Raw genomic sequence first — 16,941 nt, forward strand, 5'->3', positions numbered from 1 at the left:
GCCTGTTTCATCTGTTCACACCCAAAACACCCTGTTTCATCTGTTCACCCCAAAACAGCCTGTTTCATCTGTTCACCCCCAAAACACCCTGTTTCATCTGTTCACCCCAAAACACCCTGTTTCATCTGTTCACCCCAAAACACCCTGTTTCATCTGTTCACCCCCAAAACATCCTGTTTCATCTGTTCACCCCCAAAACACCCTGTTTCATCTGTTCACCCCAAAACACGCTGTTTCATCTGTTCACCCCCAAAACACGCTGTTTCATCTGTTCACCCCCAAAACACCCTGTTTCATCTGTTCACCCCAAAACACCCTGTTTCATCTGTTCACCCCAAAACACCCTGTTTCATCTGTTCACCCCAAAACACCCTGTTTCATCTGTTCACCCCCAAAACACCCTGTTTCATCTGTTCACCCCCAAAACACCCTGTTTCATCTGTTCACCCCAAAACACCCTGTTTCATCTGTTCACCCCAAAACACCCTGTTTCATCTGTTCACCCCAAAACACCCTGTTTCATCTGTTCACCCCCAAACACCCTGTTTCATCTGTTCACCCCAAAACAGCCTGTTTCATCTGTCCACACCCAAAACACCCTGTTCATCTGTTCACCCCAAAACACCCTGTTTCATCTGTTCACCCCAAAACACCCTGTTTCATCTGTTCACCCCAAAACACCCTGTTTCATCTGTTCACCCCCAAAACACCCTGTTTCATCTGTTCACCCCAAAACACCCTGTTTCATTCTGTTCACCCCAAAACACCCTGTTTCATCTGTTCACCCCCAAAACACTGTTTCATCTTTTCACCCCCAAAACACCCTGTTTCATCTGTTCACCCCCAAACACCCTGTTTCATCTGTTCACCCCAAAACAGCCTGTTTCATCTGTTCACACCCAAAACACCCTGTTTCATCTGTTCACCCCAAAACACCCTGTTTCATCTGTTCACCCCAAAACAGCCTGTTTCATCTGTTCACCCCAAAACACCCTGTTTCATCTGTTCACCCCAAAACACCCTGTTTCATCTGTTCACCCCAAAACACCCTGTTTCATCTGTTCACCCCCAAAACACCCTGTTTCATCTGTTCACCCCCAAAACACCCTGTTTCATCTGTTCACCCCAAAACACCCTGTTTCATCTGTTCACCCCCAAAACAGCCTGTTTCATCTGTTCACCCCAAAACACCCTGTTTCATCTGTTCACCCCAAAACACCCTGTTTCATCTGTTCACCCCAAAACACCCTGTTTCATCTGTTCACCCCCAAAACACTGTTTCATCTGTTCACCCCCAAAACACCCTGTTTCATCTGTTCACCCCCAAACACCCTGTTTCATCTGTTCACCCCAAAACAGCCTGTTTCATCTGTTCACACCCAAAACACCCTGTTTCATCTGTTCACCCCAAAACAGCCTGTTTCATCTGTTCACCCCCAAAACACCCTGTTTCATCTGTTCACCCCAAAACACCCTGTTTCATCTGTTCACCCCCAAAACACCCTGTTTCATCTGTTCACCCCAAAACACCCTGTTTCATCTGTTCACCCCAAAACACCCTGTTTCATTTTCCTAAGTCAACATGTTGTGTGCAGTGACCCAAATATGTTCATTTAGAAGAAACCTGTCGCAGCTTCAGATTATGTGCAAAGCATTTTTTTAAACAGTTTTGAAGACATTCCCCTCCCATGAGGTGTCGGAAAACTGTAAAAATACTCTCTGTTGGAGGCAATATTGTTGTTTGCAGTGAATTATTATTGATCTTTAAAACTTAAAATAAAAATAAAAAGTGGGAAAAATTAAGTTGATGATTGAGCTTATTTTCAGCAGCAGCAGCAGTGTGTGTGTGTGTGTGTGTGTGTGTGTGTGTGTGTGTGTGTGTTTGTGTGTGTGTGTGTGTGTGTGTGTGTGTGTGTTTGTGTGTGAGTGTGTGTGTGTGTGTGTGTGTGTGTGTGTGTGTGTGTGTGTTTGTGTGTGCGCGTACGTGTCAGCGGGGTGGATGGGAAAAACATGTCCTCTGTGTGACCCGGGGCATCGACTCGCACTTTGCTAGAATCCATTAATTATGCCACGGCTAATCGCCGTCCATTATCCAGCCTGGTTTCAACCCATCTGCAACAAACACCTCTACTCTAAGAAGAGGTCAGTAAGAAAGGTCGAGAGAAAACCAGACCCATTGATTTCAGTTGTACTATACTGAAGTCAATGATGACTGGTTTTCTCTGGAGTTATGCTGGCAACCTCCCTGTGTTATTATGGACAAGCTCCACGTGTGTTTCAACTGGCATGAGGGGGAGGAGATGACAGAATTGTCATTTTTGGGTGAAATGTTCCTTTAACCTGTCAAAGACTGACCTCCTTGTCATCCCAGCCAGTTCCTCTTTACAATGAAACATCTGAAATCACAAAATCACAACCAAAACATTAGGAAAAATGTTGTGACTCAACTTAAGCATGCAGCTGTGCACAGTGATGTCATTCAAATTATGCAACATTATCCACATGAAACTATATATTATCAACTCAGCTCATTCCTGCAAAGTCTGCCAGGAATGTGGGGTGTCATGACTGATGACCAACTAACCTTTAAGGAGCATGTAGCTTCTGGTGCTCGATCAGGCCGATGTACAACATCACAACTCCTAGTACAGGCTCTTGTAATATCACCTTGACTGCAACTCCTTACTGGCACGGCTCCCTAAGCTGAAGCTGCCAGATGGTTTGTTTTCACATAACCATCTGGGAACGAGTCGCTCAGGAAACGGTTTTTAAAGGGCTGGGACTTTCAGAAAATACCTGGCAGGTGATTGGATGAACCATCTGTCCATCACATCCATCACGGGGGCTCGCTCTCGCTGGCGTCACACCAAAGCCCACCCGTATATCTGCCTCATAGGACGCCGATTGATGCGAACCACTGGTGGTTCAGATTCAAACCAATATAGGAGCGTGGTAAGATTAATTTTTTCATGTGATCATGATGTCATGATCTTGCGTGAATTCAGCTGCCTTGCAAGGTTAAGGGCTCCCAGCATGTACGCTCAAACCTCTGCAGGTGATCCAGAACACAGCGGCGCATCAGGTTTTCATCCAGTGAAACGAGTTACAAAACTCCTCATTGGAACTGCAGAGTCCTTCTCAATCTTTAAGTAAATCCTAAAGACCCAGCTCTTTAGTGAACACCTTCTCACCTGATGGACTGTATATTGGAAAGAAAAAAGTAGCTCTCCTCACTAGAAACTTGCTGTTGTTGTGTTAAAATCTCATGTACTTCTCTTTGGATGAAAGCATCTTCCAAATGGGAAATTGTAATTGTATTGTCTACTCCGTGATACACAGCAACAGCACACACACATACACACACACACACACAAACACACGCACGCACGCACGCGCACGCACACACACACACAAACACACGCACGCACGCACGCGCACGCACACACACACACACACACACACACACACACACACACACACACACACACACACACACACACACGCACACACACACACACACACACACACACACAGACACACACACAGCATGATTATTTAGTAGACTGTGGGGAAGGTATAATTATATAAACTAAATCGATACCACCTCATTTGGAGAACTGTTTGGGCTGAAAGGTCAATCTCAGCACCCATCAGAAGCCTTTCACTGTATGTATTAAAAGGAAAGCATCATTTCACTTAAACAACAAAATAGGTATATTCAATAGCAGCTCAATGAGGCTGCAACAGCAGGCCGACAAATCATAGGCAGGTTACTGTAAAGACCCGCTGATGTCTTCCCTGAAAGGCAGCAAAGCTCTGATGACAGTGGTCCTCGCTGCGGGATGTCCCGCACAGCTATAGCATCCTGCACCTGACCTGCTGCTGCCTGGAGGCACCGCTGGAGAGAACTCTGCTAATGGTACCGGCTGGTGGCCTTTGAGACTAGGTGACTAGATGACACCGAGTTAATAAGTTAACTAACCACTAGCACCGTACTTATTTTTCAGTCTGCATTACGTATACCCACTTTTTTAGCAGTGGTAGGCGAGTGCTTTTACCTCTACACTACCCAGATGCCCTGAATATATGTTATATTCATGCATTAGGCGTGTGGTACGAAGAATACTTTACAAACTGCCCCTTGACAAATAGCCTAATGTTAATTTTATAATTGTGGCACACTGGTCTACACTATCTGTTGCAAATCAGCTGTTCCAACAAGCGACAGTTTATAAAAGAAACTACCGGTCCATAGACTACTTTCCAGGTGAGAGAGAATAGTTTTCATGCGTGGATGGACTTAAGGCAGGGGTTCCCAAACTTTTCTGTCAAAGTACCACTACGTACCAAACCAATTTCCCAGGGACCACTTCCACTGTGTATACCAACCCCCACCCCACCATAAAATAAAAGTTGCTGATTTAACCATGCAATAGCAGCAGAAAGGTTAAATAACAATAAGGCTACTAGCTGGTTCAAAACACACACACACACACACACACACACACACACACACACACACACACACACACACACACACACACCTGCAAACATAGGCTGTGAAAAAGAGGACAGGACCCCTTTGAAAATGTTTTTTTTCCCTCGCCAAAATTCGGCCTAAATGTAAAGTGTTATTTAGCTACCTTCCTGACAAAGTAGCATGACATGGTTGGTACTGTACCAATCGATTCCTTAGGTCTTCTAGTTTAATATGTTACTGTTACTGTAGGTCCCCCTCTAAAACGAGATGATCCATCTCAAGGGGTTTTCCTTCAATAAAGTTCAATATATACTACCAGAAACATCACTCTTTAAAACGGAGCCTGCTGCAGCCTCTGAAAGTAAATGTTCAAAATGGCGATATTTCAGAAAATTGGCCCAATCCGGCAACTCCTCAGGGTTCATGTGTACGTGAAAACTGTTGTCTGGGAAGATTTCTTTTTTGGGGCAATTCTGTGGCGGACCACCAGGCATAATTATGTAGTTCTCTCACCCTATGGGCCAGTGTTGATTTCAAAATCTGCAGCTCTTCTGTGGCTATTAAAGTTAATTTCATAATGATCCTCACTCCCTGAAGTCAAGCAGCAGAAGTGAAGTGACAATGTGCAAATATACTGGCCCATTTCTGGGTGAAAAAAGAGAATTGGGGCATAAATGAATAGGGTAATATAGCCACTTCTCCAGGCAACACTGGGTGGTATGAACTCTGTATTTTTAGGCATTGAGTTCTAGTAGTTTTAATAAAATCGGTTTTTCTTCATTAATATGCAAATAGATGCAGCAAGGTGCTCCAAATATGGGAAAATGCAGTGAAAGTATGAAATTTATATCATTGTTCTCGAGCGTTCACCAAGCTTTACACACACACACACACACACACACACACACACACACACACACACAGAGAGATGGGGAGAGAGAGGGGTAGACAGATGGCCAAAGAGCCAGGGGGAGACGGAGATGAAAAGAGACAGATAAAAGACAGACAGAACCATGATGGCATAATGTCCCACTACCTGTACAACATTTATAACATGGGGGCATAATTTACCTCCACACCTCATCCAGAATAACAATGGTTGATTTCTGACACATTAACTAGAGAGCCACTTTGCTTTGTATTTTCATTTATTCCTAGTATAAGAGACATACAATGGTATTTCTGTGAGACCAAATTCATAGTAGTTCAACAGGCATAGCCCGGAAATCAAACAAAAAGAACAGAATACTGAAATGAGACCCTGCCCCCAATAGAATGTATTTACACTCTGTGCAAGTTCAGAGAAATCTAATACTGATAGAGCCATTAGAGACCCTTCCCTTTCCCATACAATCTGTTGCCAGCTGATAGAAAATATAATCTACTTCAACTCCACAAACACTGTAGCTGCCACAATTCCTCGTATGAGACATTACGGTCACAACCTTCAATCAAGTTTGACTTAAGAAGCAATTTAACGCTCTATTGCATGAAATATCCAAATGCTGTCCAATGTGTGGCAGGCCATGATCCTCTGTTTACTGGAGTTGGACTGGACCGTGTGAATAGTAAACTTTGCATTGGGTCAGATGAGAGCTTGGGAAATATGAATCAATAAATACCACTTTCAGATGCAGTAAATTGCCTAGTGTTGTTTTCAGAGAATTGATCACAATTCCAGTCAACCATGGCCAAAATGACTTTGCCACAAAAAAAAGTGCAGCGGAGAGTTTTGAAGGCGTGATATTGGTGAGGATCCCCCCCAAGGAGAATCCTCTGCAGGTGTTGGGCCACCCGGGAACCTGCTCCACAACCACTCCCCAAACATTGATCCGAGGAGAATCTCAGCTCGTCGGATCAGAGAGTTCATTGCACTTCTCCGTGTTGCCACACGTTTTCTAACAGCAAATGCATCATCTCTGCTTCTGTTTATTCACTACCTTTATTGTTGAGGTTGAACCCCGGTGATATGTCAAAGATCTACAGCGGTAACCATTTGCAGAAGTCAGCCTTCAGGCCATCTATTCTTTCTTTAATATTATAGTGTAAACACAAAACTAGTGTCTGTCAACCTCATTCCTTCTGAACGACGGCTGAAAAGAGATTCACTCTTTGATATTTCTGAACAATTCCTCTTTGGATTGCAGCAGAAATTCCACATATTTGCTCCGTTCAGCATGCAGTGAAAGGCGGCTTCCACAATGGCGACATCTGTAGGGGGAGAGAAGTTCAGAGGAACTGTGCTCTGTGAGCAAAGAGATGCTAATGCTACTGCTAAAAGAACAAGTTGACAATGGCAATGGGTAAAAGGGAAACCCAGTGGAAACAGACGTGATGAGGAGGCAGCAGTCTGCATTCTCAGGCTGTGGAACCTCGTTTGCCCCTTCTTCCCAAAACATCCTGCAGGCAGGCTCACACGTCAGGGATATGGACAAAATCAATCAATACAAAATACAAAGGAAGGGTTTCACTCCAAAACGCTATACATCCATTTTGGGAGGGGATGGGGGGATAATAATAATTACCTTTGCAAGTAAAAGGCTCAAGATGACTCATAACTTTGATACTATTCGATAGTGAGTTTTACAATCATGCCGGCAATCATTTTGTCAGAATAGGCGACAAATTAAATGGCAAATATCTCATTTTGGAATGAAACTCTCCAAATATACAATAGATATGACACATAGTGACGACCATATAAAATGAAACATCTACAATAGCATAGTAGCCATCTTAGCTCCTTGCATTTACCCCTATCCCATCACACACTATTATTAAATAAGGCACACATTTACACATACAGTTAAAATTTGGCTAGTAATTATTCCTTTATTTACACCCAATAGCCACAAAGTTAATAATTATAATAACTGCAGTCCATTCTACTGTATGTCATGTTCTTTCTCCCAGATGGCATGGCATGTTTGTCTTGTCCTCTTTGGGTAAAAAATAAAATAAAAATAACATAAAAAATAAAATAAAGTACTGTATATTTCCATTTGAGAGGATGTAGAGACCACACTCAAGTTGTGGAGCACCAATCTGACAGCAACAATCTAAACGGAACTTTAACAGACCCTACTTCATCATTAAAGATCTCACCTGACATCTGCGGCAGCTTAGCGGGCAGGAAAAGTAGTCGAGAAAAGAAGAGAGAAGAGACTTGTGTAGCTGCTTTGTTGAAGGGATTCCTTTCTCATCTCAGTGTTGCCACTTTTTTTTTTTTTTCCAATTGCCAATTTATTCTGTTCCTGGAGTGCAGGGTATTCCTGGAGTGCAGGGTATTCCTAAAACATGAGCTGTCCACATAGCAAGAGTGCTGCGGTACGTGTTTCCTATGAGGGTCATTTGATATGCCCAAAGATGAGTAGAGTATAGTAAGGCAAAGACATAACTACTTTTAGGGGAATTTGCTGACTTTTCACCACAGGTTACATGTACTGCATATGTATATGTATACATATACGGTGTGGATATAAACACACATATATATACACACACATGCATAATATAAACACATTCGAGGGTGGGGTGGGTCGGGACTGGTTACCAACACTACATCAGAAAAGGTAAGCAAAAGCAAGAGTCTAACTTGTAAGCATTGCGGGAGCCTCTGCCTTTCAAGTCTTACAGATGACTGATGTGTCAAGTTTTTCAACATCAACGCTTCCAAAAACTAAGTTGCATCATAAATCCACACTGAGGACATTGGCAGCCTAATATAAGGTGGTGGCATCATGCCATCCAAGTCAGCGGTTCTATAAGCAAGTAGCTGAGCAATACCAATATGGTACAAAGATATTCGTTGGACAAAAAAAGGAGGGAAAAAAACAAGTTTGGTTGAGGCTTTACTTTATCCACAGTGACAATGGCTGCCACGCGATCAGTCGTGTTTTCTGGCGAAGGTCTGAAACCTCGAACCCTCTGCATTTCTTCAAGGAAAGTTCCTTTGTTTAAGAAGATAAGACGAGGGCGATAGTCCAGTAGTCCACCTCCGTTCCCTCAGTAGTTGAACTTGCCCTGTTGGTTGACTGGGGATGTGGCAGGTATGAACAGGGGCTTGGGAGGGACATCAGGCTTGAGAGAGGAGGTTCGGCGGACGATAGCACCCCGATGGAGGTGCTCCTGCTGTTCGCTGTTGTAGCTGTGCTGGCGTGCCAGGTAGCCGTTGGGGATGAGGGGGTAGTGGACCTCACAGGCGCTGCCAGTGGAGTTCATCCGGGCCAGGAGAGGCGGAGGTTGGTGGGGCCGGCCGTTCTGCTGGCTGAAGCTGTGTTGCCGAGTCATCATCCCACCCCCCCCTCCTCCTCCACCGGCTCCTCCGTTGGGCATCTTGTTGGCTGCAGCTATCAGTGAGTGCCTCTGGGAGGAGTGCCTCCTCTCCAGGGTGGACTGATGATGCAGTGGGATGTCCGGAGGAACATCCATGCGTCGGGTGAGGCTGTCGCGGGGTAATGTGGAAGAGCTGTAGTAGGGGGCTGACTCCGTCTCAGGGATCTGAGGCTGGATGCGGTTGGCAAAGGCTAGATGCCCTCCACCGCCGCTGGCCATCAGACCAGATGGGCTCATGAGCTGACAGTTCTTGCTGCCACTTGCTTCGTGGATGTGCTTCAACAGCTCATCCAGTGAGGTGACCTCCATCACCTTCTGTGAGTAACAGGGGTAGGGCTGCTGGGATAGCACACGTTCAACATTGTGGATCTTGCGTTCCTCCAGATGTAGCGGACCTCCGACCAGTGGCTGCCCATTGGACAGGCCATGGGAGTAGGGGAACACCTGCTGGGGAAGCAGGGCTGAGCTGGGCCTGGAGCTCATGTTGTGGGACTTGGGCTCCTTGGCATTGTTGCAGTTCTGGTTCTTCTCCCACTGGTTCTTGAAGGCCTTCATGCTCTTGATGGGCAGTTCTGGGGTAGAGTCAGGTGTAGGCAGACCAGAGAGCTCTGAGGAATGGTGAAGATGGTGGGGATGAACCAGGTCTCCCATGGAAACTCCATGATGGCCGTTTCTCCTTGGTGGGTGATGCTCCTGGCTGTTAGGGAAGAAAGAGTTGTAGATCTTCGGAGAGGACACCTCGAGTTTGTCGTCTTTGCCTTGGCCGTCCAGCAGGCCATTGAGCTTGGCTAGGCTGCGGAGGGATAGGGCGTGAGGGATGGGGGCCTCAGGATCCTTGGCCAGTCTCTTGGTCTTGTGGCCTGTGTGGTTACAATAGCAAGAGACCAGGAAGCCAGAGAGGAAGGCGCCCAGGACAAAGGCCACCACGACACAGGCGATGAGGAGGGTGTAGTGGACACTGTGGTTGGTCTTCTCCACCTCTGGAGGCCGCCTCACACCTTCAGGACACAAAAAAAGACAGCAAAAAAGAGAAGTACTTCAGCATCGAGGCTTGACTGATTAGTTCAGAGGGGAAAAGCACACATTCAAGAGCTAATATAGGTCAAGTAGCAGCTGGGATGGACAGGTTGTGTTTACAGGGGCTACACTATGTGGGAAACAGCATGGGCAAGGTGTTTGAACTAAGCTCTTGGCCTCCTTCCCATCCACAGTTAATAGATCAATAAAGCCTTTCTTGCCAGGACCTGTACTTTCCTCTAAGACGGGGGAATAGTGGCAGAGGCCAAGAGCTCTCTAGTCGCTAAGAAATCAACTCTGAAATGAGTTGGGCCTTTTAAATATTGATAGGCGCACACCAGCTGGAGCCTGATGTCATTTTCACAGATTGTGCTTTCCAATGCGTGGATCAGGGGGCGAATGCACCTGGTATGATGAACGAGCCAAAAAATAACATGTCTACCCAATAGCCTTTGCCAACACAGACTCAAATGAGGTCGTCAACTTCTTTCAAACGGAGGCTTAGGCGACGGCAGTGCACCAAAAACACAAGGTTACTTTGCTGAAGTAAATCCACCAGGTCAAATGTCCTTGGGTGATGTGACCCTAACGCTGTGTTTGCCTAATGGCGTGAGCGGCAGGAAGGATATGAGGAGTGAGACATGCCACCTCTCGTAATCAGAGCTCATTTGCAAGAGGCTTCTGCCATCTGTGGTGTCGGGCCCCTTTCTCGCCCCTTAATGACAGCCTCTGGGAAAGGGATTAGTCTGCGAGGGCGACAGCCGAGCTGCACTACGCAGGTGTCTCAAACAAGCTCCATTCACTGGCTAATCAAAGCTCTGTTTAGGCATCATCATGGAACATCATGGCGCTCAAATCAGGCTTAATGGTAGGTTTATGAGTTGTTCAGGATGGTGGTGATGGTGATTGGGGGAGGAGTATAGGGGAGAGCAGTTCAACAATTAGGTCTGCGTTACAGTGGATTTCAATCTTTTCTCTGAACTAATTGTCTTGGCCCAGGCTTGACAGAGCGAAAGCACTTTGGTCTAAAGCAAATTAATTCTTATGAAGAAATTCATGATTAAAAGGTTTAGCCAGAGATGTAAATAACATCAAGCCTTTTCATGAAAGGGCTTTTGTGCATCGAGCGGTTTGTGTGGGAAGCCATTCGTCCAAAAGTGAAGAAATCCTACAACTCGACATCTCTAAACGATTTCATTTGAGCTGAATGAAACGTGTGCATAGAATGGATAAACATCTACTCCTGAGACACGGAGGCCTGAGTGAACCTTGCAAAAGGTAATTGTGTGTGTCAGCAAACTGTCTTTGTTTAACAATCCAGATTCTTCTCCAGTGACTGGAGACAACTATTAATGGCTAATTCACAGGTGGAAATTTTGATCACAAAGACTTAGATTGGAGTAAAATCTCATCACAAACCCACACAAGGCAAAAGCACAAATGAGTGAAATCTAAACTGGTCAGACCCAGGGTAAAGTCTCAAAGGCACTAGGGTTGTACCGATTGGCGATCGGATCGTATATTGCCGACTCAATGGCTGAAATGCTGATTGATTTTCCCTAGCCGATCTCGATTGCCCCCGCCCCCCGTGTGTGACTGCTCCCTGAGAGCAGCAGTTTGACTGAGCAGAGTGTGTTCAGACCAGACCATTAACAAAACGCTACTAGCCTACTGCATTCAAACATGTTTCTGATGTCCGCAACGAGCCCCAATTACAAATCTCCCTGCCGTCGCCCGTCCCCCGAGCCATCTCATCTCATCTCTCTTCTCATTATCCACATGCCGCGCCGCCTGCCATGCAAAAGTACTCTGTGCTCAGCTCCATAAGAGTAACGTTATATGTGTGTAGGCAGGCACAATGACTGACGAATACAAAGTTGTTATACCGTAGTTTTGGCCGCTGTCAGTCAGAGGCTGTAATTAATCGTCCTACCTATCCGTCATGCAGTGCTGCGGGAGGATGAAAGCAATCCATTCCAGTCTGTCCAAACTTAATATACCGATCTAATCTCAGTATGAGATGCAGGGAAATATATTATAGTAGCGTTATGTGTTTAGAAGAGCATTGTCACGTTGTCACAGTCTTGCTATTCATCTTATTCTTTGCCCATACAAGGACGCTTCTGCATGACGTCATTTTGTAATCGTCTTTCCGGTTTTAGACACGTAAGTAGATTACGCCTATCGTAGTCATTTTTAGACTTACCAAAAAGCTCTTTTCAAGCAACAACAATTTATTTTTTATTTTTTAAGTTTTAATATTTTTCGGGTGAGAACGTAACATATATGTGACCAGTTTATCAGAATAACGCCTATTTGGAAATATTTAATGAGCAGCGAGGACTGGGAGCGCTGGCTGTGCTGGCCGGTCGGACTATAGCTATCTGTCAAACCCTACTGTAGGCTACTGGCAGTGAGAAAACACTGTCGACGTGCTTTTGTAACTAACGTTAAATGCCGACCGTTAAATGACATCGTGTATTGGCGATGTCAAAGGGTGGCGATTGGACGATCTTACTGAGGTCAAGATCGCGCAACTCTAAAAGGCACCTGGCACTGTGCAACCTACTAAGACGTACGATCGCGAAAGAGAACTCAATTTGCCTCTTGTCACGATTAAAGCTTTCCTTTGACAGCGGCTTATTACAAAATGGTTAGGAGATATGGATATATGGAGATATGGCCAAATTGGAATCAAACAAGGTTTATCTCTTTAGTCTTGCTGGATCTGCATGTACATAGAATCTGGCTCACCATTTTCAAAATGAGTTTCATGTAGGTCATGAAGTTATTGTGGAACTCATTCAATTCTTTTTGGCTCTTCATTGTCTGGAGGAAGGCTTCTGAGCCTTTGATCTTATTAGAGGTTTATTACCTCATCCTCATGTATCACTACTTGCATTCATGAGGGGTGCTTTGCTATCATTTCCCTAAAGAGAGATAAAATAGTTAATACTATGGTACACTATCATCTATCTGGGAATAACATTTTGAATGGAGCTTCAAATTAAAAATCCTCCACTTTTAGCCATGTCTTCCTTGCGATTGCCTCGGCTTATGGCCACATTAAAAAGTCATAAATCATAATTGCAATCCTAGCGGGAGAGGCAATCAAAAGTGATTCCGCAGTAAGCCGGCTAATACCTCTTCTTTTACATGCATTTGATTGAGTTGTTGGGCTCTCATTATGCAGGCTGCCAGTCAGCTCCGCTCGGGCCCAAATGATGGCAGCCTGGTGTTAGCCGCATGCAGCTTTGATGATGAGCGGGGGAAAGGATGCCCGCTTCTCTGTGTGGCTTCACCCCGCTGTCACCCGCTTCTCTGTGTGGCTTCACCCTGCTGTCACCTGCTTCTCTGTGTGGCTTCACCCTGCTGTCACCTGCTTCTCTGTGTGGCTTCACCCTGCTGTCACCTGCTTCTCTGTGTGGCTTCACCCCGCTGTCACCCGCTTCTCTGTGTGGCTTCACCCCGCTGTCACCTGCTTCTCTGTGTGGCTTCACCCTGCTGTCACCCGCTTCTCTGTGTGGCTTCACCCTGCTGTCACCCGCTTCTCTGTGTGGCTTCACCCTGCTGTCACCCGCTTCTCTGTGTGGCTTCACCCTGCTGTCACCTGCTTCTCTGTGTGGCTTCACCCTGCTGTCACCTGCTTCTCTGTGTGGCTTCACCCTGCTGTCACCTGCTTCTCTGTGTGGCTTCACCCTGCTGTCACCTGCTTCTCTGTGTGGCTTCACCCTGCTGTCACCCGCTTCTCTGTGTGGCTTCACCCTGCTGTCACCCCCCATTGCTCCCAGGTGCCTGTGACTCCCCCACTCCCCCTGGACCATCCCTTGCCCCCTTCACACCCCCCCACCCCCCCCCCCCCCTCGGTGTGGGTCCAGGCTTATTGAAGGGTTCCTCCTGGTTGAGGGGTATGAGTCAACTTCAGTCAAGCGCCGTGGTAGGGGGGGTGAAATGCACAGGGGAGGCAAACAAATCCAGAACCTGCGAAAGAGCTGTCACAACATGTTTCACTTGCGGGCCGGATGAGTCAATCGCTGTGTACGCGAGGCATATGGTGCAGCCATCACAGTGAAATTAATACCCTGTGAATCATAAGGACGGACTGGCAAGAAGCTAGGTGGCGCACAGGAGGAGCATCCAACGCAGGCCAAGTGCACACCCCGACTTGGCTTTCATCGTACCGCTTCTACGGCGTCTCGAAATGAGAAACTCAGCTGGGGTTGAACCGGAGAGTCGGCACTGAGGCTAATATTTAATCCGATTTTAGAAGTCTGTTCATGGGGGGGCCGCCGTCGGCGCCTGAGGTACACACGCGATAATTAAAGCCGCTTTACAGTCGCTTTCACAACTTCCAATGTTTACATAGTTTGAGTGGATTTCAATGTTCCTCTCTTAACGTTGTCACACTATATTTCTGTGTCATCTCGACATGGTCTCGGCTCAGCGAAGGCTTAATATAGAGATACCCAAGTCTGCCAAAAGACAGATGGGCTGCGTGAGTGGAGGCGCGGGGGGGAAGGGGGGAGAGGGATGGTGACAGTGAGGGAGACGAGGGAGATGAAGGGATAAAATTCAACCTTGGTGACAAACTGGCAAAGAAGATGGGAGTGAATGAGCGAGGACTCAAAGATCCCAGAGATAGGGGGAGCAAGAGCCAAGGAGGAGAAGCCAGAGAGCATGGAAAGAAAGACAGGGAAGGCGGGAGATTGAGAGACAGAGACAGAGAGAGAGAGAGAGAGAGTGAGCAGATTGTGAGGAGGAGAATGAGGAGTTCTCCTCAGAGTGAGAGAGAGACAGGTTTAGAAGCCTGGCTCTCTGCAGCAGCTGTGTTATGGTAGAACATTGCCTCACGCTCCTCCACAGCCCCGTAGGAAGAGGAGCGCTCTGATTGCGTTCGTATTGTTAGAAATAGATACCATAGCGCGGTACTGGTACCAGGTTAGGTAAGGTGGGCGAAAGCCGCATCTTACTAATTGGAGGTGGTTTTTGCATGGGGGGAAATAACACAAGGCGTGTCTGGCTGTTATGTGTGAAGTGTTTTTTCCGTCTTTCCTGCAGGTGACGAAGTTGAGTCTGAAAACAAATTACAATGGGAGTGACAACTTCTGTTCAGCATGTGAGCGATTATGCACTCAGCTGCTGTCTTTGCGAGCTCTCGCAGACATCTTAAATTGACTTAATTAACAATACAGCACTCATAAGCTTTTCTATGACACCAATTAATCTTGAGACTTTCAAGTTTCATATTTGCTCAATTGTAAAGGAATTTTCTTCTCCATCGCTTGCGCGACATGAAAGCATTCGGAACGACACTAAATTGGAATTTAAAACAGTGCCAGGCAGTGAACGGCCCAATTTCTTCTCACAAAACACTTTCAAGGTCAGATTTAACACAAAATAATTAAATAGGATGGACAGCTTTTCCTTTGCACATAACTTTTCCATTGTAACAGGCTTTTCTCAAGGGTACCTTTAAGTGCTTTGTAACCTGGGAGAACGACTTGTTCTATTGTGCGTTCTATTTTTGTGCGACAAGCGAAGACGTTCCAAAATAGCCCTAATTAGTTTCTGCTTCCAAGCTTAGAAGTGTGTGTAATTGTTCTGTTAATGGCTACTCCATCCCAATGAGAAGGCAACCACACTAAACGGCCCCAGGCTTCGTAGGCGAGCATTACCCCCCACTAATGCCACAGATTTATTTCTTCCACAGTGAAATAAATAAATAAGTACATAAATAAATAAATAAAACCCTTAAAGACTCCCAGAGGTTCAAGATTGGGAAATAATGAACTATTTTCTTTTTCAAATCTGGCTGAAAAACAGCAGCTTTGCACTGGTGCTGTTTAGAAATTTGACAGTTTTAATTCCTGATCTCTGTGCACTGACAGACATGGTTAGCAAACAGAGTGGTATTGTGTGCATGAACACACATACACACGCCCCCCCCCCCCCACCCCCCACACACGCGCGCACGCACGCACGCACGCACGCACGCACGCACACACACACACACACACACACACACACACACACACACACACACACACAAGCAAGCAAGCGTATATGCATGTGGCTGTGTGCGCAGAGTTCTGGGTGTTGAGTGAGTGAATTCAATCATGTACACTTGTTATTATGAATTTGCATAATATTCCACCTCAGTGCACAGCCAATTGGATGCAGCTTAATATATGCACATGAGGTAAGATGATATGCGGTTATGTAACGGCTCCATTCCAATTGAAAAGCAGTGGTAATGAGCGCTGCATTTCATTCCAGGTGTGTTGATGCATACAGAGCAGAGATTTCATTACAGTTTGGATTGAACAGTGGTCAATTAAGCGTGCTGCAGCATCTGGAAACCAGAGCCGCGCTATTTATAAGTCGTCTTTGAGTAACCACACCTGTGCTTTGAAAGAAAAAGTGAAGTTTCCAAAATCTCTTCCATAGCATGGTATACACACAGTTTGTTTTACATACTCATACAACAGACAGTTATGTTGACGTGGCATCCGAGTCACTTATCACAAGCTATCAAAGCAGGCAGAGCACATGCATTGTGCGATACCCTTTTACATGCAGTTGCATCGGAAACACACACAAAAAAGGAGCAGCTGTTTATTTGCCATTAGTGGCTGGTAAAGCAAAACGCTTCCAATACCGACTTCCAACTGTCTGTGACGGGACGGCGGCACTGGAAGAACGTCGGTGTTACCAACCAACTTAAAGAAACAGTCCACACCAAAGCCAAGGTTTTATCTGGAGTAATTATGTTACACATCATTTTATAGTGATCTAGCTTGATAACTGCACTGATGAAACCTACTTCCTAATATATATATATATATATATATATATATATATATATATATATATATATATATATATATACATATACCAAAGTGCCGCACAGAACCATGCATTCATTTCCGCCCAATCATGTTGGATGTCATCATAAGACAGAACTATAAAACTAAAATCTACATTGTGTCAAACAGCTATTTACAAAAGTCTTTGGAGTGAACTGTTGCTTTAAGACCGGCCATGGAGAAACTGCCTGCAGGCCACAGAAACGCCTGAGCGCAGTTTCCGCCATCGGCTCTGAAAGGGAC

General features: G+C 45.7%; 1 protein-coding gene across 1 annotated transcript in view; it reads right to left on the bottom strand.

Moving 5' to 3' along the window:
• Positions 1–5,711: 5,711 nt before the first annotated feature.
• Positions 5,712–16,941, bottom strand: part of sema6cb (semaphorin 6Cb) — a 163,651-nt gene continuing 152,421 nt past the window's right edge. The window contains exon 19 of the mRNA XM_083637553.1: positions 5,712–9,813. Within this exon, the coding sequence (XP_083493679.1) occupies positions 8,486–9,813 (1,328 nt within the window). The 3' untranslated portion in view covers positions 5,712–8,485. The remainder of the gene's footprint in view (positions 9,814–16,941) is intronic.

Source organism: Poromitra crassiceps, assembly GCF_964638095.1.
Source record: "Poromitra crassiceps genome assembly, chromosome: 1".
NCBI classification, from domain to species: domain Eukaryota; kingdom Metazoa; phylum Chordata; class Actinopteri; order Beryciformes; family Melamphaidae; genus Poromitra; species Poromitra crassiceps.